Here is a 23,265-nt window from a genome sequence, read left to right as displayed (position 1 = left end):
GGAACAGACAGGGCCCCTGCTGTAGCAGGTCTTGTCTGAGCGGCAGAGACCACGGGTCCTCTGAGATCATCTCTTGAAGTTCCGGGTACCACGCTCTTCTTGGCCAATCCGGAACCACGAGAATTGTGTTTACTCCTCGCTTTCTTATTATTCTCAATACCTTTGGTATGAGAGGCAGCGGAGGGAACACATAAACTGACTGGTACACCCACGGTGTCACCAGAGCGTCCACAGCTATCGCTTGAGGGTCTCTTGACCTGGCGCAATACCTCTCTAGTTTTTTGTTTAGGCGGGACGCCATCATGTCCACCTGTGGACGATCCCACTGATGTACAATCATTTGGAAGACTTCTGGATGAAGTCCCCACTCTCCCGGGTGGAGGTCGTGTCTGCTGAGGAAGTCTGCTTCCCAGTTGTCCACTCCCGGAATGAACACTGCTGACAGTGCTAGTACATGATTTTCCGCCAATGGGAGAATTCTTGTGGCTTCTGTCATTGCCATCCTGCTTCTTGTGCCGCCCTGTCGATTCACATGGGCGACTGCCGTGATGTTGTCTGACTGGATCAGCACCGGCTGGTGTAGGAGCAGGGATTTTGCTTGACTTAGGGCATTGTAGATGGCCCTTAGTTCCAGAATATTTATGTGAAGGGAAGTCTCCTGACTTGTCCATAGTCCTTGGAAGTTTCTTCCCTTTGTGACTGCCCCCCAGCCTCGCAGGCTGGCATCCGTGGTCACCAGGACCCAGTCCTGAATGCCGAATCTGCGACCCTCCAGAAGATGAGCACTCTGCAGCCACCACAGAAGAGACACCCTGGTTCTTGCAGACAGGGTTATCAAGCGATGCATCTGAAGATGCGATCCGGACCACTTGTCCAACAGGTCCCACTGAAAGATTCTGGCATGGAACCTGCCGAATGGAATTGCTTCGTAAGAAGCTACCATCTTTACCAAGACCCGCGTGCAGTGATGCACCGATACCTGTTTTGGTTTCAGGAGGTCTCTGACTAGAGAAGACAACTCCCTGGCTTTCTCCTCCGGGAGAAACACTTTTTTCTGGACTGTGTCCAGAATCATCCCCAGGAACAGTAGACGTGTCGTCGGGACCAGCTGTGACTTTGGGATATTCAGAATCCAGCCGTGCTGGTTCAGCACTTCCTGAGATAGTGCTACTCCCACCAACAACTGTTCTTTGGACCGTGCCTTTATTAGGAGATCGTCCAAGTACGGGATAATTAAAACTCCCTTTCTTCGAAGGAGTATCATCATTTCCGCCATAACCTTGGTAAATACCCTTGGTGCCGTGGAGAGTCCAAACGGCAGCGTCTGGAATTGGTAATGGCAATCCTGTACCACAAATCTGAGGTACTCCTGGTGAGGATGGTAAATGGGGACATGCAGGTAAGCATCCTTGATGTCCAGGGAAACCATGTAATCCCCCTCGTCCAGGCTTGCAATAACCGCCCTGAGCGATTCCATCTTGAACTTGAATTTTTTTATGTACATGTTCAAGGATTTCAAATTTAAAATGGGTCTCACCGAACCGTCCGGCTTCGGTACCACAAATAGTGTGGAATAGTAACCCCGGCCTTGTTGAAGTAGGGGTACCTTGATTATCACCTGCTGGGAATACAGCTTGTGAATTGCCGCTAGCACCGCCTCCCTGTCTGAGGGAGCAATCGGCAAGGCAGATTTTAGGAACCGGTGGGGTGGAGCCGCCTCGAATTCCAGCATGTATCCCTGAGATACTACTTGAAGGATCCAGGGATCCACCTGTGAGCGAGCCCACTGATCGCTGAAATTTCTGAGGCGGGCCCCCACCGTACCTGGCTCCACCTGTGGAGCCCCACCGTCATGCGGCGGACTTGGAAGAGGAAGCGGGGGAGGACTTTTGTTCCTGGGAACCTGCTGTCTGTTGCAGCCTTTTTCCCCTACCTCTAGACAGAAAAGACCCTCCTTTTCCACGCTTGCTTTTCTGGGTCCGAAAGGACTGAACCTGATAAAATGGCGCCTTCTTAGGCTGTGAGGGAACATGGGGTAAAAATGCTGACTTTCCAGACGTTGCTGTGGAAACTAGGTCGGAGAGACCATCCCCAAATAATTCCTCCCCTTTATAAGGCAAAACTTCCATGTGCCTCTTGGAATCTGCATCTCCCGTCCACTGACGAGTCCATAAGCATCTCCTAGCAGAGATAGACAATGCACTTACTTTAGATGCCAGCCGGCAAATTTCCCTCTGTGCATCTCTCATATATAAGACTGAATCTTTTATATGGTCAATCGTTAGCAGAATAGTGTCTCTGTCTAGTGTGTCAATATTTTCTGACAGTTTTTCTGACCATGCAGCGGCAGCACTGCACATCCAAGCTGACGCAATAGCTGGTCTAAGTATAATGCCTGAGTGTGTGTATACAGACTTCAGGATTGCCTCCTGCTTTCTATCAGCAGGCTCCTTAAGGGCGGCCGTATCCTGAGAGGGTAGTGCCACCTTTTTTGACAAACGTGTGAGCGCTTTATCCACCCTAGGTGGTGTTTCCCAACGTGACCTATCCTCTGGCGGGAAAGGGAACGCCATTAGTACCTTCTTAGGAATTACAAATTTTTTATCAGGGAAAAGCCACGCTTCTTCACACACTTCATTTAGTTCATCTGATGGGGGGAAAACTACGGGTAGTTTTTTCTCTCCAAACCCTTTTTTGTGGTACCTGGATGTAAATCAGAAATGTTTAACACCTCTTTCATTGCCTCAATCATGCAGTGAATGGCCCTGACAGGCATTAGGTTTGACTCATCGTCGTCGACACTGTTATCAGTATCCGTGTCGACATCCGGGTCTGCAAACTGAGGTAGCGGGCGTTTTAGAGCCCCTGACGACCCCTGAGGCACCTGGACAGGCACGAGCTGAGATCCCGGCTGTCCCACATTTGGCGTGTCGTCAAATTTCTTATGTAAAGAATCTATACGTGCACTCATTTCTTTCCATAAGTTCATCCACTCGGGTGTCTGCAGCGCAGGGGGTGACGTCCCTTCAAAATGCATCTGCTCCGCCTCCACCTCATTATCCTCATCAAACATGTCGACACAGCCGTACCGACACACCCCACACACACAGGGAATGCTCAACAGAGGACAGGACCCACAAAAAGCCCTTTGGGGGGACAGAGTGAGAGTATGCCAGCACACACCAGAGCGCTATATATATACACAGGGACTAACTGAGTTATGTCCCTAATAGCTGCTTTTCATATAATATATGTATATATACTGCCAATTTAATGCCCCCCCTCTCTTTTCCCTCTTACTGTTACTGTATATTGCAGGGAAGAGCCAGGGAGCTTCCTTCCAGCCGAGCTGTGAGGGAAAAATGGCGCCAGTGTGCTGAGATAGGCTCCGCCCCTTTTTCGCGGCCTATTCTTTTTTTATGGAATTCTGGCAGGGGTATTTACCTCATATATAGCCTCTGGGGTTATATATTGAGGTATTTTAGCCAGCCAAGGTGTTATTATTGCTGCCTCAGGGCGCCCCCCCCCAGTGCCCTGCACCCTCAGTGACCGGAGTGTGAAGTGTGAGAGGAGCAATGGCGCACAGCTGCAGTGCTGTGCGCTACCTTGGTGAAGACAGTCTTCATGCCGCCGATTTTCCGGACCATCTTCTTGCTTCTGGCTCTGTAAGGGGGACGGCGGCGCGGCTCCGGGACCGAACACCAAGGACTGGGCCTGCGGTCGATCCCTCTGGAGCTAATTGTGTCCAGTAGCCTAAGAAGCCCAATCCGGCTGCAAGCAGGCGAGTTCGCTTCTTCTCCCCTTAGTCCCTCGCTGCAGTGAGCCTGTTGCCAGCAGGTCTCACTGAAAATAAAAAACCTAAGTCTATTCTTTCTAAGAGCTCAGGAGAGCCCCTAGTGTGCATCCAACCTCGGCCGGGCACGAATTCTAACTGAGGCTTGGAGGAGGGTCATAGTGGGAGGAGCCAGTGCACACCAGGTAGTCTGAAATCTTTCTAGAGTGCCCAGCCTCCTTCGGAGCCCGCTATTCCCCATGGTCCTTACGGAGTTCCCAGCATCCACTAGGACGTCAGAGAAATATATATATATATATATATATATATATATATTTACTGCGGAAATGTGTGGAAACAGAAGGCAGGCAGTTCCAGCATTACCTTGTATGTTTTGATTCCTGATTTGCATGTATTGAACCTACTGTCCACCAAGGTGGCGCTGTCGATAATCTGGAAAAGACAATTCTCCCAATGACAGAAGCACTTCAGGTCATGCAGGAAATGAAGAACAACGTGGCTCCTAGAACAGTTGGGGAGGGGGTCCATAGCCAAGACATTGGAGGCTGTCCTGACACACAATCCCCATTTCAAAAAGATAAAAAAAAAAAAAGGTCTTGTTCTCTGAAGAAAGAGTGCAAGAAACATTGCTCTGGAACCCTATGGAAATAGCAGCCATGAAATTTGCACCCCATGCCTCATGTGACGTGGAGCGCAGTTTTATAGCATTCAAGTGATTAACGGAAAACAGAAGAGGTTTTACTCATGAAAATCTGTCAAACTATTTAATTGTTCAGTGTCATATTCGGATTAAAAACGGTCTAACATAGGAGTTTCAAATGAGTCATTTTCGAATACGGCAGTGTTTCACACATACAGATGTGTCCTTATATATCGTTGTGGCATAGTGTATTAAAGCAGGATCATGTGCACGTATGTCCCCACTAGTATCACAGGTCAACAAGCAAGGAGGTCTAGACGGAGTAGCGGACAGCGGTGCTCCCGCTATCCATTCACAGAGGGAGCCAGCGCAGGTTATACAGCACAAGCTCTTAATACCCATTAGTTTTGCACAGAAAAGGTGGCGGTGAGAGTGTGCTTACCCTTGAACAATAGCAGACAATGGGGGAGCTGTGGCTGCAGGATGCTGCACTATGCAGCCTACCACAGCAACAATGCACATGGACACATCTGTAATGGTATACAGGTTGAGTATCCCTTATCCAAAATGCTTGGGACAAGAGGTATTTTGGATATCAGATTTTTCCATATTTTGGAATAATTGCATACCATAATGAGATATCATGGTGATGGGACCTAAATCTAAGCACAGAATGCATTTATGTGTCATATACACCTTATACACACAGCCTGAAGGTAATTTTAGCCAATATTTTTTATAACTTTGTGCATTAAACAAAGTGTGTCTACATTCACACAATTCATTTATGTTTCATAGACACCTTATACACACAGCCTGAAGGTCATTTAATACAATATTTTTAATAACTTTGTGTATTAAACAAAGTTTGCGTACATTGAGCCATCAAAAAACAAAGGTTTCACTATTTCACTCTCACTCAAAAAAGTCCGTATTTCGGAATATTCCGTATTTCGGAATATTTGGATATGGGATACTCAACCTGTATTGCATTTCATTAAGCCTCATTATAGGAGTTTCAAATGAGTAGTTTTTATATGTAATTCATATATAATAAGGCACAGTGTTTCAAACAGGATTGATATGTTGTGTGGTTTTGCTTTTTCATACAACGTATATTCCTACATTTACAATTTTAAAACCTATAAAATCCTAAAACACGGATTGAAAAAAAGCCTAGGTCACACTGCAGCCAGGTAACGTAAGCAGGTAACAGCCCAATCCAAAAATATAGCTAATACCAAACTACTTGGCAAATGTAATATTAACTACAGCAAGTACTGTCACAATAAAGAACATTTGACATAAATATAGTGTGACACATTAGTATTGCTAATATTAGAATTTATATTGTAGGTTTTAGCTTTAACTTGATTAACAGATGTAGTTCACTAATGACCAAAGCAATTTGACAGTTTTACCATTTGCCATCCAGGAATTATCCCTAAAAAAATAATAATCAACTATTCTCCAGTAACATAAAACGTGTACTTTAGGGAAACTGTTAAATGGTCAGTGGTACAGTATTTTATTTGGTGGGAAAGGAATCTAGAATCCATCTAATTAGAAACCAGAGAATTGGGGAAAATTTGTAATAAAAAAAGGCAGTAGACACAAACGCTTTCCTGCTTCTGGATACTCACTGACAGGGGCAAGATATTATTATCCTTTATTTATATGGTGCAATAAAAGGGACCACATTGCCCTACAAAGTACATAAACAAACAGTATGAACATATTATAACAAGAAAAAAAGTGACCTAGAGTACAAAACATGGCAGAACAATGCTGTAGTGGCAATCATAATACCCAAATAATAATAATGGGCCCATACATCAGGCAGGCATACATCAGGGCAATTCCTGTTCTGGTGGGGATCGGAGAAATACAATACGTTGCATTTTCACAATTCGCAAGTCGGGATCGGTGAGTCAGGGAATTTTAGCATACTGTTTTCCCCCGAATCCAATGGAATCAGGCGGATTGCCGATCGGATCAGCAGAAGAGGTAATTGGGGTCGTATGTGTAAGCCTACATAAGTGGTTGAACACAAAGGTTTGGTGTTGATGGCAGTGGGAAGATGATAATGGTATAAGTGAGGGAAAGAAAAGCACATGAGCGGAGAGGGTCCTGCTTGTGAGGGCTAAAGTGGAGTTGCAGACACAGAGGGGAGCGACAATGGAGCCAGGAGCATGGCGATTCTTTGATAAAGTGAATCTTAAGAGTATGTTTGAAATGATGTAGTAGTCAAGAGTCTGAAAGGGAGAGAGTTCCAGCGGTAGGGAGCAGCATGGGCAAAATATACAGTTGGTCCTGTTATACAAATGAAAAAAAAAAAAAAAAGCTAAATAAAAAGGTATGAAATATAAACCACACAGCACAGCTACTTATTATATAAATGGCTATAGCTATTCACTATTCATCATATACCCTTCTCTAAGCAGAGCAGCCTGTGGATGCCATACTGAATTCTCTGCCAACGTCCATTTCTACTGCTTATTTTTAACTGTAACAATGCATACAAGAGAGATCCAACAGCCCAGATGCAAATAAGTGGCCATAAACTCAGGAGCCCATGAGAGCTATCTAATATATAAAAATGAAAATGTGTCCTTCTGTCTGTCTTTCTATACAAATCCACAGTTTACAAGCGAAGATCGTGAAATTTTACATACGAGCGTATAAAAACACGGCGGAGGCAACTAAAACAATCTGAAATAACTAGCACCCCTAGGGGGGCAGACAGCAGTACAGAGTATATCAGTAGACAGCATAACTCCGGAATTGCTGGAACAATGTACTCAAAAAATGGTACACATATGCCTTACAATCTGGAAACACACACTGTGGGGGGAAGACACCCCTAGCACCCCTAGGGGTGAGGCAGCAGCACTGAGTATTTCAGCAGACAGCATAACTTTGGAATGCCTGCAGCAATTTACAACAAACTTGGTACACATATGACTTACACTCTGGGAACAAACACTGTGGGGGTTAGACACCCCTAGGGGTGGGAGAGCAGCACAGAATATTTCAGGAGTCAGCATAACTCCCAAATGCCTGGACCAATATACAACAAACTTGGTACACATATGACTTACAAGCTGGTGAACACTGTGGGGTAAGAAACACCTAGCACCCCCTGGGGGTGAGACAACAGCACAGAGTTTTTCAGCACACAGCATAACTCTGGAATGCCTGGAGCAATTTACACCAAACTTGCAACACATATTACTTACACTCTGGGAACAAACACTGCGGGGGTAACACACCACTAGCACCCCTAGAGGTGGGCCAGCAGCACAGACTATATCAGGACATGCATGATATGTCAGTGATGACATGGCTGCATGTGACAGCCAGTGACATGATGTGAGGAGGGGAACGCAGGTAGCACAAACCCACACACAGAGTTATATAGTGGAATTAGCCCGGACCCCCAGCAGCCAAGAGTATATCAGGAGATACAAAATGTGCTGCGCTGTATGAGAAACTGTAAAAAAAAATGATAATTTCACAGGGGCACTGACATGATGTGAGGAGGGGAATGAAGGCAGCAGGAAGCCACAGACTGAGAGTTGTATATTGGGAAGAGCAGGGTCCCTTGGGGGATCAAAAAGTGGTCCGGCCACTACACAAAGTGCCTCAGGGAAGCAAGATATGCCTATATAGTAGATCTCCAACCAACGTAAATTAACAAACAACTATCATTCTAATTTACCATCCTCATCCCGTAGCAAAGCATGGGTATTCAGCTATCTACAATGTTATTTATACTGTGTGTTTAATATTTACATTTATTTTTGTAAACAGACATTCTTAAAATCCCGGGCAACGCCGTTACTCCAGCTAGTTCATTGATAAATAGCAAGTTTCTAATGAATACTCTTATCTTGGTGGGAAGTGGATAACCAACTTAATTACTTTCCACATTAAATGATATCCAGAGCTTGATGGCCAAACTATTGAAAAGCAAAAACAATAATGAATGGCTCTCTTATATACAGTAAAAACCAGAATTATTTTTTTTATGTACACAGATGACACCTTGGTATATTTTGTAGACTCCGGTGTTTACTTGGCAATATTTTAACAATTTGTTTACTGATCTAGACTGATTCTAAACCACAGGGCAATGTGGGATGTTGTTCGGGGATGTTCTGTTCAGGCTGGGGATGATATGTTCAGGCTGCGGGTGAAGGGTTAGGGTAAGACTGCGAGGGTGGGAGGGTTAGGGTTAGGCACAGGCTACAGGAAAGGAGTTAGGCACCACCTGGGAAGCTTAGTGTTAGGTTGCGGGAGGGGGGAGGGTTAGGTTTAGGCTACATGGAGGTAGGGTTAGGGATTAGGGTTTAGCTACCGCACTCTGGAGGTATGCAGATTCCCATCACCAGATTGCTTCAGTCTGTATTTTGTTTGCTGGCATCCCGAATGACGTGATATTGTATGTGACCTGGCAATATAGATGCACTGCCGCTAGCAGCAACATGTTGTAGCAGTGTTAAACAACATAAATAAGTGGGGCCTGAGCCTCATTACCTAACCCCTCTTAATGGAAACTGTACAATATACATTTTAAGAGGATTTACTTCTCAAGATTAACCACGACTATAATGGTTGCTCCACTTCTCCGTTATCGAATTCCTTTCTCCATAGCACTGACAGCAATTCTACAGTGAATTTGGTAGGGACCATTAGTCCTGGTTTGCAATGTGATTTAACATGTACTGACACTGCATACAGAGATACACTTGGATTCTTCTAAAACTCTGTAAGCGTGGTTTCTCTACAGTGCAGCTCTGGGTACAGAAACAGAACATTGTGTTATAGGGTGGATGTGCTCATGGGCTATAACCACCTGGATAGGAAGTAACAGTGGAGAGGGGTCGCTCAATAATTGCTCAGTTTGCAAATTCTCTGAATAACGATGCATGCTGAATTAGGCCCTGGATTACTAGGGATGTGATTAGGGTGGCCAATCCCGGGTATTGGATTGCAAAAAATGGTCAATCACAGGATTTCTGGGATACCCGGGATTGGCTTTTTTCCTCTATGTCCGCTCCCCCCCGCCCCGCACACATAACTCACCAGCGCGACCTCTGACTTCCCATCATGCTGTGCAGGGGGAGCCGGGCAGCTCAACGCTGCCCAGCTTTAAAAATACAAAGGGCCACCTGATCCCGCAATCCCCGGATTTGGAGTTTACAATCCCGGGATTGAATCTTGGACGATTTTTGGCCTAAATCCCAGGATTGGACAACCTAGATGTGATAGGTAGAGTGCAGCAAGTAAACCTAACCTATGATTTTCTGAATAAGAAGAGCGAATAACTTAAGACATTAAAGACTAACATATGAACTACAACATATGAACTATTTTTCAAGTTTTAGTAGCACATAGATATTATAGCCTGAAATGGATCAGTGAACAAAGCAATGAAACTGGCGAACCTAAGAAACACAGACCACATGTCTAATTTTAAAAAACATCTATTTTGAAAAAGGAGCACTTTAGCAATGTCCCACAAATTTTTGAGAGCCTTATTTCCACCCACGGAACTGTTGTTTTCGTATGAAGGGTGTATCAGAGGATTGCATTCGGTTTACCGGCGGCCGGGACCCTGGCTGTCCTGTTCCAGACAGCGGTATGTCGGCAGCAGGGCAAGCGCTAAAAAGCCCCTTGCGAGTTTGCTGCCCTCGCAACAGGTTATATTCTCCCTCTATGTGTGTCGTGGACACCCATAGAGGGAGAAAAGCCTGTAGCACCAGCATTTCACCACCTGTCAGGATTCAGGCGTCAGCACTGTGACTACCGGGATCCCGACAGGCGGTCTCATGATTGCCTCCCATCTCAGGGTACAGGGCGTCACCATGGGGATTACAATTGTTTTGGGAGCCTTTACAGTAACTCCCATCTAAGTGACTGTGAGCTATTCAATTGTCTGATACCCCTTTCACACCACACAAATAACCCGGTTTCGACCTGGTAATATTGCCAGGTTAACATGAGTCGCTGTGCGGAGTGAAAGGGGCTATGGAAAAATTCCCAGGTCTCCTTGCCCGGTAACTCAACCCGGGTTATAAGAAGGGTTATGTCCGGGTAATTACAGGGTCAGGCACAGTGTGAAGGGGTTACCCGGGTCGAATGGACCCGGTACCCGCTCACTGCATAGGGAGAGGCGGCACGAAGATGATCTCTAGCAGCGCAGCCTCCGCCCCCAGCTCCATCCCCGGCATTTTGCCAGGTCGGGATTGCAGTGTGTAGGATTCAATGCCGGGTCCCACCCGGGAAGGACCCGTTTCCAATTTCCAGGTGGGACCCGGCAATCTGAAAGGTGTATTAGGTGGCCAGCCCCAAGTTGCACTTATTGCAGAATTCCGGCTAAGTAGGGCTTTAGGCTGGGCATGTGTAACTTACGTGCAGCGTACCTGGCAATGGAATAGCCACTTTATGCAGCTAATCTCACTGTATTTTGTAGCAAAAATGCATCTGTCGCAGCCAGCACACTCAATCAATTGAATAGCTCTCAGCACTTTAGAGGTAGGGCAGTATGGATGGTGCAATAGCATTATTGCCTCACAGCATTGAGGTCATGGGTTTGATTCCCACCATGGCCCTAACTGAGTGGAGCTTGTATATTCTCCAAGTGGTTGCTTGGGTTTACTCCAGTTTACTCCCACAATCCAAAAATATACTAGTAGGTTAATTAGCTCCCAACAAAAAATGTACTCTAGTGTGTGAGAGTGTTCAGGGCAAACTAGATGGGCCAAGTGGCTCTAATCTGCCATCAAATTCTGTATTCTGAGGGGTCCAGGCACTCAAAGCAAATAAATCGCCCCATAAATATCTCATGTCAGTTTGAGTCTATTTTTATAAAAATAGAAAAAGGGGATTCTTAAGCTTCTCCCCACCAAAATAAATAAAACAATCACCCAAACAATAATAATAAAAAAAAATATTCATAGGCTGGTGCATTATGTCTCGACAGGAGCATACAAAATGGTGTGTAATGACTTGGGGAGGGTACGCGCAGGCTGATGAAGAACGCCATTTGGGGGAGCACCTGATTGATACATAATGCCTTGTGGGAGTCATGCAAAGAACTAGTGCATAATACCTCTGGGTATTATGCACTAGAGCTGGGTGTCATACAGGAAGTGCTATGCAACACCTTGCGAGGTAGCATGCAAACTGGCGCGCATAGTCGCACTTGGGGGAAGGGGGGGATACAAACTGGTGTGCAAGGCCTTGCAGGTGGGCAAACCGTGTGGAGCAATTGAAGGGTGGGGCACAGAAACTGGTACGCAAAGCTTTGTGGGCCACATACACAATCTGGTGCACAACATCTACTGGAAGGAACGTTTGAGCAAATATATATATATATATATATATATATATATATATATATATATATATATATATATATACACACACATATACATACATACATACATACATACATACACACACACTTATTGCACGAGCAGCTCATGACACAGATACATCACATACAAGGATAGGCTAATGCCTTGGGGGAGGCATGTGGGTGGATGTAACCAGAACACAGGCTGGCTGATGGTTTGGAATTGTTCGTGGAAACACAGGATGGAGTGTAATCATTCCATCTCTTAGAATCTTGCATGCCATATAATTTTAATTGCTGCTGGATCCTAATTCACGGATGGAATGTGAGCATACACAATACAAAGGATACTGCGGAGCCCTGCACAATAATGTAATAACAAATCCACACTTTACCATAGACCCCATACAGATTTCATACTCAGGAAGCTGAACCAACAAGGAACTTACCAATGTAAACTTTGCAGTTTGTGCTGACCACATAAACCCGACACTCATCATACACCCCACATAAGGCGTGATAACAACAGGCTGCCCACTCATCACACACCCCACATAGCGGACACTGATCCCCAGCTGCATGCAGATCCGCTGCAACTGCCCCACAGCATTCTGCAGCGCCGACCCCGGTGCCAATTGTTTCCCATAGACCTGTCCCCGGCACAGAGGACGGGCGGAGGAGGGTGTGTATCCGCCACACATTAGCTGATGTCACGTTACTTGTGATCTGTATAGTGGGGAGAGGGGAGCAGCCAGTACCAGGGAGCCGGCACAGAGATCACTCCCTCTCCCCCATTCCCGGTACGGACACCGCAGGCCGCTCCCTGGAATACCCAACCTCCCCGTCCCAGTCAGCTGCCCTCACCGCTGTCACCGATAATGAGAAGCTTGAAGAGATGGTCATAGTCCCGGGCCATGGCGGCGGCCTGTGCAGCTGGTGGGCCGGGTCACCGGGATCCGCGCGTTCCGTTCCGACCGAATCCGCTTCCCGGACAAACAGCCGGAAGTGACAGCAGTACCGCACGGAATGCGCATGCGCGGGTCCCGCCCACACGAGCCCCACCTGTGCGCGCACACTGGGCGGCCGCCGGCCGTGGCGTGCGGGTTCCCGTGGATAGTCAGCGCCTCAGCGGCAGAATTTAGCGTCCTGGCTGGGTTGGCCCGCCATTTTGTATGTGATGCTAGCTGCTCCGGCGACTGGGGTGTCTACACCGTCTCAAACACGTACGGAACCTGAGTATGCAGCTCTCATGTGCCAAACCCATAGTGTACATCCGTCTTGTGGCCTGGAGTCAGCAGCATACGCAGCTCTTCCTGCCTGCGGGTGTGCACCGTGTTGTTGTGTGTATGTTGCATTCTGCTGTCGTTCATTTGTTTTCTTCTAATGCCCGATATGCTGATATGCCGATATGCCGTGCTGCCTCCCTGCACAGAGCTTACGCTGATAACACACTGCTTCCTGCATGCCTTCTACATGGGACATAATAGGGTGGAAGACTTTAAATCCTGCGTTATTTCACGAGGCTGAAGTTAGCTTCTTATTCGGCCAGCTTCTTATTCACTTCTTATTCAAGCTCCAGCTTCTTATTCAAGCTCCAGCTTCTAATTCAGATCATTCAGTTTTGCAAGGGTTAATGAGTCTTGGGCAACACATTTGATGCCTGAAATTCACAGAGTAGGGTCCCTTTCATATGACCCACCTGTATTTTGGCTTGCCCAACGCTGGTTTGGGCATGAAATACGCTGGCAAAGTGGGCACATACACTATAATTCACCATTTTGAATAAGTAGCTGTAGTTTTGCAAGGGTTAACGAGTCTCGGGCAAGAATTTTTACACCTGAAATCAACTGAGTCGGGTCACTTGCATATGACCCACATGTATTTTGCCTTGCCCAACACTGGTTTGGGCACGAAATACGTTGCCCAAGTGGGCACCTTAACACTATCATTTTCTATTATGAATAAGTAGCTGTAGTTTTGCAAGAGTTAACGAGTCTCGGGCAACAATTTTGACACCTGAAATCAATAGAGTCGGGTCACTTGCATATGACCCACATGGATTTTGCCTTGCCCAACACTGGTTTGGCCATGAAATACGCTGCCCAAGTGGGCACATACACAGTATTATGAATTACTAATTTGAATAAGTAGCTGTAGTTGTGCAAGGGTTAACGAGTCTCGGGCAAGAATTTTGACACCTGAAATCAATAGAGTCGGGTCACTTGCATATGACCCACATGTATTTTGCCTTGCCCAACACTGGTTTGGGCATGAAATACGTTGCCCAAGTGGGCACCTTAACACTATTATTTTCTATTATGAATAAGTAGCTGTAGTTTTGCAAGGGTTAACGAGTCTCGGGCAACAATTTTGACACCAGAAATCAATAGAGTCGGGTCACTTGCATATGACCCACATGGATTTTGCCTTGCCCAACACTGGTTTGGGCATGAAATACGCTGCCCAAGTGGGCGCCTTAACACTATCATTTTCTATTATGAATAAGTAGCTGTAATTTTGCAAGGGTTAACGAGTCTCGGGCAACAATTTTGACACCTGAAATCAATGGAGTCGGTATCTTTTTAATAAGAAAATTGCAACATCTATTATATAAATATGGTAAAATTCATAAAACAAGACACACAGTATACACTGAATTGTTGTCTAGCTAACCAAACAGAAAGCAACAAAGCATGTATGGCTGTACACACTGCCAGTACAGCTTAACACAAATCATCTAGACAAAACCAACCTACTATACAAACAATACACATCATAACCACAAGCAATGAAAAAATGAATGAAATCTTTTAGCCACATGTAAACCGTCTCAACAAAAAAAAAAAACAGAAAAAGAAAATCTACGGGGAGGTGAAGAACAAAGCCAGAAGATGAACAAGAAAAGGATTTCTGCTACCCACTCAAGGGGGTTTCAAGTGGCGCCAGAGCCTGGACCACTCGACAGCATCCAACCTCCTCCGGTCCATATCCATCATCCACCTAATCTCGTGTAGAATATTTCCCTCCACCACTTCACAGGGGAGGACCTTTGCTCTGAGGGAAACCTGAAACCGTGCACCCCATGTGTGAAACCTAATTGCTAAACTAACTAAAAAAATTGTGGTTAAATCATATCCTTTATACCCTTTGAGCGTCCCATAAACCCACTCAGGGTAACTATGCCCCGAAAGGCACGGGATGCGCAAGGCCCTTGAAACCACTTTACAAACCTTTATATTGAAGGGACACTCAAGGAGGAAGTGGTCCATTGTCTCCTCCTCCTCCTCTAGACATTCCTCACGTGGGCAACCACGATCATCGGCACTTGAGATTACCCCGCACATAAAGTCTCCCTTGGAAGGAAAGCCAGACAATATCTTTGAACTTCAGTGGGATTCTCTGAGAATTAATCAGAGGCAACCCATCTGAGCAGACACTGCCCAGGCAGTCCCTTAACGACAGCGGAGCATAGAAGTGAGTCTGTAAAATTCTCTCCAACTCCCTTCTAGAGAAGTTTTTTACTTCACCCACCTCCAGCCCCCAAAGCCTCGTCATCTTCAAGCACAGTATAACGTAGATCGGGAGGTAGCCATGCCGGACTCCAAGGGTTTTTACTCGGCCACCATCCATCCATAACCCGAGGAAGGGAGACACCCAGGCCCTAAAACTTTCTACCAATCGAGGGGGAGTTTCTAGAAACAAACTCCCTAGATTTAGCTTTAAAAATATTGTAGCTGAAAACACTACTGGGTTGACCATACTCAGCCCGCCTTGTTCCCTCGATCTCTAGGTAATCCCTCTCTTGACCAGATTTATTCCATTCCCCCATAACATCAGGAAGAATAAAGAATACATCCTGGTCCACAAAGATTGTGGCAAAAAGCACACATAACTGACATATAAGAAAAGCGGAACCAAGAAGGTTTTGAACAAATCTACCCTTTCCCCGAGAGAGAGCTGCCACCCTCTCCAGGACTGCACCTTGCTAGTAGCATCTTCCAGACTCTTATCCCAATTTTGAGTGGCATAATCACCACGGCCAAATTTAATACCTAGAACTTTTATCTCTGGACTGGCACGGGGGAGACTATCCGGAAGGGCAAACTCGTCACCTTCCTCCCCCATCCAGAAAGCTTCACACTTGTCCTGATTGATCCTGGAGCACGAAGCCCCAGAGTACTCACAGATAAGACGTTCCATGTCATGCGCCTCTGCCACAGACGACACGACCACAATAACGTCATCCGCGTGGGCCGCCAACCTCAGTGGTAGCCCACGGCCCAGCTGCACCCCTGCAACAGTACCGCACTCAATCCTCCACACAAAGGGGTCAATTGCGAATACGTACATAAGGGGGCTCAGGGGACACCCCTATAGGACACCAGAGTCAACCGAAAACGCGGGCCCAACCCAACCATTGACAATCGGGAAGCTCTCAGCCTGATTGTAAATGACACGTAGCCAATCTACCAACCTTACTGGAAGATCATACCTTTCCAGCACTGCCCACAGGTACTGATGATTAACCCGGTCAAAAGCCTTGGACTGGTTCAACGCCAGCAAATACTTACCCCATTTTTCAGCATGACATTGCTCCACAGCCTCCCGGATGACAAGGATAGCACTAAAGGTGCTTCAACCCTTTTCAGTGCAATGCTGATATGGGGAAAGTAACAGCCCGGAAACTTCCATCAGCCGATTAAAAAGTACCATTGCCTGAATATTTCTGTCCATATTGAGAAGAGCGATGGGGCGCCAATTCTCAATACGGCCTGGGTCCTTGCCTTTAGACAATAATATGAGAGTAGAGGATCTCATAGAGGGAGGGAGAACTCCCTCACCCAGGCTTTCATTAAATACCTCTACAAGACGAGGAGTCAAGATGTCTGAGAAAACTTTAAAAAATTCAGATGTTAACCCATCTGGGCCTGGAGATTTTTTTTTATAGACAAACCGTCTATAACCTTCTTGACCTCCTCCACTGTCACATCATTCCCCAAAGAGTCAAAAGAAGGATCAAGCTGCTCAAGCCCAGGTGTCTCCCCCAGGAACTGATCCATCCTCTCTCTAATGAGTCGCTGCTCAGACAAAAGGTCGCAGTAATAAGACCTGATGACTCCCAAAATACCCTCCCTGTCTCCATGAAGAGTACCCTGGTCATCAAACAGGCCCCGGACCTCCCTCAAATCAACTGATTTTCTCTGACGTCCTAGTGGATGCTGGGACTCCGTAAGGACCATGGGGAATAGCGGCTCCGCAGGAGACAGGGCACAAAATAAAAGCTTAAGGATCAGGTGGTGTGCACTGGCTCCTCCCCCTATGACCCTCCTCCAAGCCTCAGTTAGATTTTTGTGCCCGGCCGAGAAGGGTGCAATCTAGGTGGCTCTCCCTGAGCTGCTTAGAATAAAAGTTTAGTTTAGGTTTTTTTATTTTCAGTGAGTCCTGCTGGCAACAGGCTCACTGCATCGTGGGACTAAGGGGAGAAGAAACGGACTCACCTGAGTGCAGAGTGGATCGGGTTTCTTAGGCTACTGGACATTAGCTCCAGAGGGACGATCACAGGTTCAGCCTGGATGGGTCACCGGAGCCGCGCCGCCGTCCCCCTTACAGAGCCAGAAGAGACGAAGAGGTCCGGTGAAATCGGCGGCAGAAGACATCCTGTCTTCAGTCTAAGGTAGCGCACAGCACCGCAGCTGTGCGCCATTGCTCTCAGCACACTTCACACTCCGGTCACTGAGGGTGCAGGGCGCTGGGGGGGAGCGCCCTGAGACGCAATATAACAGTATATACCTTAGGTGGCAAAAAGAATACATCACATATAGCTCCTGGGCTATATGGATGTATTTTAACCCCTGCCATTTTTACACAAAAAAGCGGGAGATAAGGACGTCGTGAAGGGGCGGAGCCTATCTCCTCAGCACACAAGCGCCATTTTCCCTCACAGCTCCGCTGGAAGGACGGCTCCCTGACTCTCCCCTGCAGTCCTGCTTCAGAATCAGGGTAAAAAAGAGAAGGGGGGGCATTTTTGGCAGCAAATAACGATAATAACAGCAGCTATAAGGGAATAACACTTATATAAGGTTATCCCTGTATATATATATAGCGCTGGGTGTGTGCTGGCAGACTCTCCCTCTGTCTCTCCAAAGGGCTAAGTGGGGTCCTGTCCTCTATCAGAGCATTCCCGGTGTGTGTGCTGTGTGTCGGTACGCGTGTGTCGACATGTATGAGGAGGAAAATGATGTGGAGGCGGAGCAGTTGCCTGTGTTGGTGATGTCACCCCCTAGGGAGTCGACACCTGACTGGATGATTGTATTTAAACAATTAAGTGATAATGTCAGCAATTTGCAAAAAACTGTTGACGACATGAGACAGCCGGCAAATCAATTAGTGCCTGTCCAGGCGTCTCAGACACCGTCAGGGGCGCTAAAACGCCCGTTACCTCAGTGGGTCGACACAGACCCTGACACAGATACTGAGTCTAGTGTCGACGGTGACGAGACAAACGTAATGTCCAGTAGGGCCACACGTTACATGATCACGGCAATGAAAGAGGCATTGAACCTTTCTGACACTACAAGTACCACAAAGAAGGGTATTATGTGGGGTGTGAAAAAACTACCAATAGTTTTTCCTGAGTCAGAGGAAATAAATGAGGTGTGTGATAAAGCGTGGGTTTCCCCCGATAAAAAAACAGCTAATTTCTAAAAAATTATTAGCATTATATCCCTTCCCGCCAGAGGTTAGGGCGCGTTGGGAAACACCCCCTAGGGTAGATAAGGCGCTCACACGTTTATCTAAACAAGTAGCGTTACCGTCTCCTGATACGGCCACCCTCAAAGAACCAGCTGATAGAAGGCTGGAAAATATCCTAAAAAGTATATACACACATACTGGTGTTATACTGCGACCAGCAATCGCCTCAGCCTGGATGTGCAGTGCTGGAGTCGCATGGTCGGATTCCCTGACTGAGAATATTGATACCCTGGATAGGGACAATATTTTGTTAACTATAGAACATTTAAAGGATGCATTACTATATATGCGTGATGCACAGAGGGATATTTGCACCCTGGCATCAAGAGTAAGTGCTATGTCCATCTCTGCCAGAAGAGCGTTATGGACGCGACAGTGGTCAGGGGATGCGGATTCCAAACGGCACATGGAAGTATTGCCGTATAAAGGGGAGGAGTTATTTGGGGCTGGTCTATCGGACCTGGTGGCCACGGCAACGGCTGGAAAATCCACCTTTTTACCCCAGGTCACTTCACATCAGCAGAAAAAGACACCGTCTTTTTAAACTCAGTCCTTTCGTTCCCATAAGTACAAGCGAGCAAAAGGCCACTCTTTTCTGCCCCGGGGCAGAGGAAGAGGAAAAAGACTGCACCATGCAGCCGCTTCCCAGGAGCAGAAGCCCTCCCCTGCTTCTGCCAAGTCTTCAGCATGACGCTGGGGCTTTACAAGCAGACTCAGATATGGTGGGGGCCCGTCTCAAGAATTTCAACGCGCAGTGGGCTCACTCGCAAGTGGATCCCTGGATTCTACAGGTAGTATCGCAGGGGTACAAACTGGAATTCGAGGCGTTTCCCCCTCGTCGGTTCCTGAAGTCTGCTTTACCAAAGTCTCCCTCCGACAGGGAGGCAGTTTTGGAAGCCATTCACAAGTTGTATTCCCAGCAGGTGATAATCAAGGTACCCCTCCTGCAACAAGGAAAGGGGTATTATTCCACGCTGTTTGTGGTACCGAAGCCGGACGGCTCGGTGAGACCAATTTTAAATCTGAAATCCTTGAACACTTACATAAAAAGGTTCAAATTCAAGATGGAGTCACTCAGAGCAGTGATAGCGAACCTGGAAGAAGGGGACTATATGGTGTCTCTGGACATCAAAGATGCTTATCTCCACGTCCCAATATACCCTTCTCACCAAGGGTACCTCAGGTTTGTAGTACAAAACTGTCATTATCAGTTTCAGACGCTGCCGTTTGGATTGTCCACGGCACCTCGGGTCTTTACCAAGGTAATGGCCGAAATGATGATTCTTCTACGAAGAAAAGGCATTTTAATTATCCCTTACTTGGACGATCTCCTGATAAGGGCAAGATCCAGGGAACAGTTAGAAGTCGGAGTAGCACTATCTCAGGTAGTGTTACGTCAGCACGGGTGGATTCTAAATATTCCAAAATCGCAGCTGATTCCAACGACACGTCTACTGTTCCTAGGAATGATTCTGGACACAGTCCAGAAGAAGATGTTTCTCCCGGAGGAGAAGGCCAGGGAGTTATCCGAGCTAGTCAGGAACCTCCTAAAACCAGGCCAGGTCTCAGTGCATCAGTGCACGAGGGTCCTGGGAAAAATGGTGGCTTCTTACGAAGCGATTCCATTCGGAAGATTCCATGCAAGAACGTTTCAGTGGGATCTACTGGACAAATGGTCCGGATCGCATCTGCAGATGCATCAGCGGATAACCCTGTCGCCAAGGACAAGGGTGTCTCTCCTGTGGTGGCTGCAGAGTGCTCATCTACTAGAGGGCCGCAGATTTGGCATTCAGGATTGGATCCTGGTAACCACGGATGCCAGCCTGAGAGGCTGGGGAGCAGTCACACAGGGAAGGAATTTCCAGGGCTTGTGGTCAAGCATGGAAACATCTCTTCATATAAACATTCTGGAACTAAGGGCCATTTACAATGCCCTAAGTCAAGCAAAACCTCTGCTTCAGGGTCAGGCGGTGTTGATCCAATCGGACAACATCACGTCAGTCGCCCACGTAAACAGACAGGGCGGCACGAGAAGCAGGAGGGCAATGGCAGAAGCTGCAAGGATTCTTCGCTGGGCGGAAAATCATGTGATAGCACTGTCAGCAGTGTTCATTCCGGGAGTGGACAACTGGGAAGCAGACTTCCTCAGCAGACACGACCTTCACCCGGGAGAGTGGGGACTTCACCCCGAAGTCTTCCACCTGATTGTAAACCGTTGGGAAAAACCAGAGGTGGACATGATGGCGTCACGTCTAAACAAAAAACTGGACAGATATTGCGCCAGGTCAAGGGACCCTCAGGCAATAGCAGTGGACGCTCTGGTAACGCCGTGGGTGTACCAGTCAGTGTATGTGTTCCCTCCTCTGCCTCTCATACCAAAAGTACTGAGAATCATAAGAAGGAGAGGAGTAAGAACTATACTCGTGGTTCCGGATTGGCCAAGAAGGACTTGGTACCCGGAACTTCAAGAGATGCTCACGGACGAACCGTGGCCTCTACCTCTAAGAAAGGACCTGCTACTGCAGGGGCCTTGTCTGTTCCAAGACTTACCGCGGCTGCGTTTGACGGCATGGCGGTTGAACGCCGGATCCTGAGGGAAAAAGGCATTCCAGAAGAAGTCATTCCTACTCTGGTCAAAGCCAGGAAGGACGTAACCGCAAAACATTATCACCGCATTTGGCGTAAATATGTTGCGTGGTGTGAGGCCAAGAGAGCCCCTACAGAGGAATTTCAACTGGGTCGTTTCCTTCATTTCCTGCAAACAGGACTGTCTATGGGCCTAAAATTAGGGTCCATTAAGGTTCAAATTTCGGCCCTGTCGATTTTCTTCCAGAAAGAACTAGCTTCAGTACCTGAAGTTCAGACATTTGTAAAAGGGGTGCTGCACATACAGCCTCCTTTTGTGCCTCCAGTGGCACCTTGGGATCTCAATGTGGTGTTGAGTTTTCTAAAGTCACATTGGTTTGAACCACTTTCCACTGTGGACTTAAAATATCTCACATGGAAGGTGTCGATGCTGTTAGCCTTGGCTTCAGCCAGGCGTGTGTCAGAATTGGCGGCTTTATCATATAAAAGCCCTTACTTAATTTTTCATTCTGACAGGGCGGAATTGAGGACTCGTCCTCAATTTCTACCTAAGGTGGTTTCTGCATTTCACATGAACCAACCTATTGTGGTACCTGCGGCTACCAGGGACTTAGAGGACTCTAAGTTGCTTGACGTTGTCAGGGCCTTGAAAATATATGTTTCCAGGACGGCTGGAGTCAGAAAATCTGACTCGCTGTTTATCCTGTATGCACCCAACAAGCTGGGTGCTCCTGCTTCTAAGCAGACGATTGCTCGTTGGATTTGTAGTACAATTCAGCTTGCACATTCTGTGGCAGGATTGCCACAGCCAAAATCAGTAAAAGCCCATTCCACAAGGAAAGTGGGCTCATCTTGGGCGGCTGCCCGAGGGGTCTCGGCTTTACAACTTTGCCGAGCAGCTACTTGGTCAGGGGCAAACACGTTTGCTAAATTCTACAAATTTGATACCCTGGCTGAGGAGGACCTGGAGTTCTCTCATTCGGTGCTGCAGAGTCATCCGCACTCTCCCGCCCGTTTGGGAGCTTTGGTATAATCCCCATGGTCCTTACGGAGTCCCAGCATCCACTAGGACGTCAGAGAAAATAAGATTTTACTTACCGATAAATCTATTTCTCGTAGTCCGTAGTGGATGCTGGGCGCCCATCCCTAGTGCGGATTGTCTGCAATACTTGTATATAGTTATTGTTACAAAAATTCGGGTTATTATTGTTGTGAGCCATCTTTTCAGAGGCTCCTTTGCGTTTATCATACTGTTAACTGGGTTCAGATCACAAGTTGTACGGTGTGATTGGTGTGGCTGGTATGAGTCTTACCCGGGATTCAATATCCTTCCTTATTATGTACGCTCGTCCGGGCACAGTATCCTAACTGAGGCTTGGAGGAGGGTCATAGGGGGAGGAGCCAGTGCACACCACCTGATCCTTAAGCTTTTATTTTGTGCCCTGTCTCCTGCGGAGCCGCTATTCCCCATGGTCCTTACGGAGTCCCAGCATCCACTACGGACTACGAGAAATAGATTTATCGGTAAGTAAAATCTTATTTCTCTAACGTCCTAGTGGATGCTGGGACTCCGTCAGGACCATGGGGAATAGCGGGCTCCGCAGGAGACAGGGCACATCTAAAAAAGCTTTTAGGTCACATGGTGCGTACTGGCTCCTCCCCCTATGACCCTCCTCCAAGCCTCAGTTAGGTTTTTGTGCCCGTCCGAGAGGGTGCAATCTAGGTGGCTCTCCTAAAGAGCTGTTTAGAAAAGTTTTTTTTTAGGTTTCAATCTCAGTGATTCCTGCTGGCAACAGGATCACTGCATCGAGGGACTTAGCGGAGAGATTTCCAACTCACCTGCGTGCAGGATGGATTGGAGTCTTAGGCTACTGGACACTTAGCTCCAGAGGGAGTCGGAACACAGGTCAGCCTGGGGTTCGTCCCGGAGCCGCGCCGCCGATCCCCCTTACAGACGCTGAAGAGACGGCAGAACGGAGGTCCGGAAAGCAGGCGGCAGAAGACTCCTCAGTCTTCTTGAAGGTAGCGCACAGCACGGCAGCTGTGCGCCATTGTTGTCACACGGCTCACTGACTCAGTCACGGAGGGTGCAGGGCGCTGCTGGGGGCGCCCTGGGCAGCAATATAATTA

The 23,265-nt window shown here is 47.2% G+C and overlaps 1 protein-coding gene across 1 annotated transcript in view; it reads right to left on the bottom strand.

Moving 5' to 3' along the window:
- Positions 1 to 12,831, bottom strand: part of RAB35 (RAB35, member RAS oncogene family) — a 79,859-nt gene extending 67,028 nt beyond the window's left edge. Inside the window, exon 1 of the mRNA XM_063913145.1 lies at positions 12,661 to 12,831. Within this exon, the coding sequence (XP_063769215.1) occupies positions 12,661 to 12,712 (52 nt within the window). The 5' untranslated portion in view covers positions 12,713 to 12,831. The remainder of the gene's footprint in view (positions 1 to 12,660) is intronic.
- Between the last annotated feature and the right edge of the window lie 10,434 nt (positions 12,832 to 23,265).

This window comes from Pseudophryne corroboree, chromosome 1 (genome assembly GCF_028390025.1).
Source record: "Pseudophryne corroboree isolate aPseCor3 chromosome 1, aPseCor3.hap2, whole genome shotgun sequence".
Classification (NCBI taxonomy): Eukaryota; Metazoa; Chordata; class Amphibia; order Anura; family Myobatrachidae; genus Pseudophryne; species Pseudophryne corroboree.
This window is presented reverse-complemented; position numbering and strand designations above follow the sequence as displayed.